At 44.9% G+C, this 3947-nt stretch overlaps 1 protein-coding gene across 1 annotated transcript in view; it reads right to left on the reverse strand.

Moving 5' to 3' along the window:
• Positions 1-272: 272 nt before the first annotated feature.
• gpr184 (G protein-coupled receptor 184) overlaps positions 273-3947 on the reverse strand; it is a 16018-nt gene continuing 12343 nt past the window's right edge. The window contains exon 2 of the mRNA XM_031573960.1: positions 273-2209. Coding sequence (XP_031429820.1) covers positions 1202-2170 — 969 coding nt within the window. The 5' untranslated portion in view covers positions 2171-2209 and the 3' untranslated portion in view covers positions 273-1201. The remainder of the gene's footprint in view (positions 2210-3947) is intronic.

Raw genomic sequence — 3947 nt, forward strand, 5'->3', positions numbered from 1 at the left:
GTCTAGAGCAGAACTGTGCACATTAATATAACATCACAGAGCAAGCAACACATTCAAAACCCATCACCTGTTCATACTTTGACAAGTGTATGTCCACAGATGACGGCCAAACATTAAGTTAACATTAAGAAATTAAATAACCCTGCTCCTGCAAACTTAGCTATAACTAGCTTCCTCTGCACACTTCGCCACTGGCCAACCAAACAATACACACACACTTAGAATTTAGACTGCCTCACACACACACACACACCCACGCACACACGCACACGCGCACACACACACACACACAAACACACACACACACGCACACACACACACGCACTTATCATTCAGGACTTTCTAAGCACACCGGAATGAAAATCAGAGGATCTGAATAAGAAATCAACTTGAGATGGAAAGAAAAAAAAACAAAACAAAAGCGCATCACCTGCTTTAAGTAGTCACATAGCTTCAGTTCACTTTGCTTTCCATTTCTGTATTCAGCCCATTTTTAAACGCATACGCATATGCCACCCAAAAGCATAACACAAAGCGACAGAACACTAGTGGGTGATTGTGTGTGATGTAGCAACCAGATTGAAGTTATGATGTTATCTATGATAACGCACTCCCTTTCATGATTTATTGCTTAAATTCAGCACATAGCATATATATCTGTATATATATCTGTATATATCTGTATATATATATAAAAAATAAAATAAAATGTGGACCTTGAAAATTGTTTAGCCTTGTATACACTCAATAACACTGAACATTCTTTTGTGGAGAATGATGAAAAGCGAGACCTCTTCATGGCTTAACCCTCCCCCAGCACAAGGGTCCTTCAGTACAGGGAGAAGGGCTGTGGTTTTTCAGCATCTCTAGTGCACAAGTGCATCTCTTTGCAGTCCCCCCCCCCAGTTTGTATTCATAGCACCTCTCATTCTTTTCAAAGTGCCGCCCGATAAATTACGCTGATCTGTAGCCTTCGGGTCGGACGAGACAGGATATTAAAAGAGCTTTCACAGCCATTGACATTCTCACTGTCACCGAGGCAACACGTGGTTATCATCGATCACATCAAATGTCTTTGTCAGACAAAACACACACACACATATTTGAACACGCACGCTCGCACACACACACACACGAACACCTTATGTAACCAGTTCAGTTCGGGGGGGGGGTCAATGGCTGTCAGAAAAAAAAACGATGGCTATAATTTGGTCATTGCCGTGTTGGTGATGGGCTGCGACTGCACCACCTTTCTGTAGCGGTAGCAGACCTGCATGTCCTCCCTGACGCCGTTGCTGGCCAGCATGTAAAGCAGGGGGTCCACCACGCAGTTGAAGCTGGTCAGGGCCAGCGTGATGGCGAAGCCGAAGTGCAGTTTGCCCTCAAAGTCGCAGTTGCTCTTCTCTTTCATGACGAAGAAGGCAACGGAGCGCACCGCCAGCAGCAGGTGGTAGGGGAAGAAGCACACGCAGAAGATGGAGATGACCGCCACGGCCAGGCGCTTCACCTTCCTCTTCCCGCGCTCGTCCAGGCCTGTGCTGACCCGCACCTCCGCCCAGATTCGCATGTAGCACACCACCAGGACGACGAAGGGGACGGTGAAGAAAAGGACCACGCGGACCAGGTTGAACGTGGCGATCCGGTCGTTGAGGGGGTAGGTCTCGTAGCACTGCCTGGTTTTGTTGTCGTACACATCGTCCTCGTCCAGCGCCAGCACGCCCCCGTGGAGCGACGAGATGAAGATGAAGACGGCGGCACAGGAGCCCCAGGCGTAACGCAAGCGTCGCATAACTTTGGCCTGGAAGGGGTAGGTGATGGTCAGGCAGCGATCCACGGAGATGCAGCAGAGCAGGTAGATGCTGATGTACATGTTTGAGTAGTAGAAGAACCCCGCCAGCCGGCAGGACCAGGTGGGCAGCTCCCAGTGGTGGTTCTGGTTGTAATAATGGATCCAGAGAGGCATGGTGACGATGTAGAGAAGGTCTGAGATGGACAGGTTGAGCAGGTAGATGCCCAGAACGTTCTTTCGTCGGATCTGCTGAATGATGGGGGCGAAGATGATGAGGTTGAAGACCAGGCCGAAGATGAAGACCACGATGTAGATGCCCATCAGGACATCACTCCAGCGACTCATGTCGTCGATATCTACACAGGTATTGTTGTCCGCCATTTGTGGCTGAGACTCAGTGATGCACCAGATGACAGATGTCTGAAAAGATTTTGCAAAAATGTATTTGTGAGTAAAACAAGAGGAACTAATATTACATCTTTTACATTTCACATTTGATCACAGGTTTAGACCCACGCAAGATCGAACACTTGACACTAGGCTCTGACTTTTGGACGAGGACAAGTTATTTTTAGAAGTAAGTTCATCTCCCTGGAGACAGCTTATAAATGTCAAGTCAATTGGTGTCAGTGAGAGTAACTTATTTCAGTGATGGGTGTCAAATTATATTACATCTGAATTCAAAAGGGTGAAGTCTTTTTGTGTTTGTGGTATTTGGCCTTGTGGAAACACAAGTTATCATTTCTAAAGGAGCACATTTTTAACCCTAAGAACTGACATTTGAAATGATTTGACAGTTCTCTTCTTGTGGTCTCCAGTAACCCAAACTATGGATGTCACAAAAAGAGATTTCATATTTCGCATAGATCACACACACACACACACACACACACACACACACACACAGAGAGACATAAAACACACATACCTACATATAGATACATAGGGACAGGGAGAGAGAGAGAGATGTGTGCACACACACACACACACACACACACACACACACACACACTCCATTTATCAAAAAGATTGCTTTGCTTGCCGCAGTGATCTCTCCCACACATTCCATTTCAAGGCTGAGCAAGTGTGTCAAAACATTTTGATTTATTAATATCTTATTTTAGCTCTTCACGTAGTGGACACGTTGGCCACTTCTAATCCTTTAATCCTAAATGCACTGATGCAGATTGCACTGCAAATGTACAACCACAATGCATTTACACTCAACCTGGAAAAGCTAATGGAAAATGATCAGTGCACCATGCCACAAATGTATAAACTATATATCTGCCCATCCATCCATCCATCCATCCATCCATCCATCTATCTATCTATCTATCTATCTATCTATCTATCTATCTATCTATCTATCTATATATATATATTTATTTATCTCTCTATCTATCTATTTATCTACCCATTGATGAATATGGCTCGTGAGAGTGGACCTGCAACCCGTACCAACCCATATGCAATTAATAATGAGTGATGAACATATATACTATATGTGCTTTTCTGAATGATGCTTGAGTCATGTCGTGCGATGATATAACCACTGTGTGCTCTCCTAATATGTGGTGTGAAACATGCTAAATAACTGTGTGTGGAAATTGCTTGAGTTATGCTTACACAAACCTATATCCATATATGCTTGCTGAAAAAGTGTGAAATATGAAATGTGCTTAACCAACAAGAATGTAAAGCAGAACAATGTGTACTTTGAGAGAGTTTGCAAACTTCACTGTGCTGTACATTGTGTAATAGTGGAGGGGGCAGGAAGGGGCCTCTGGGCCTGCGAGGAAGTGACACATGGGTCAGAGATGAACATATGTTGCTAAGAAGTGTCATGAAAAAGGGAGGTGGTTTAGAACGTGTATGCATGTGAGAGGGATTTAAAAGGCGAATGCAGTTTGTGTTCGAGAGCTCTTTAGGGTAGTAGGGTAGACAATAAAGACAAGAGAAATACAAGAGCCGCGTCTGCGTCTTTCCTATGGACTGAGCTACCCCCGAAAAGCATGGCCTTCTTGCCTTAGTATCCCAGCCACGACCCCAGATCGGGACACAAACAGGTCATCCGCAAGAAGCCGAGACCTCTTGAAGAAAGAATGACTCTGGGACGGCTGGTGTGAATGGGTAAGACTGTCTGCTTTTCCATTTC

This window comes from Clupea harengus, chromosome 9, assembly GCF_900700415.2.
Source record: "Clupea harengus chromosome 9, Ch_v2.0.2, whole genome shotgun sequence".
In the NCBI taxonomy this organism is placed as follows: domain Eukaryota; kingdom Metazoa; phylum Chordata; class Actinopteri; order Clupeiformes; family Clupeidae; genus Clupea; species Clupea harengus.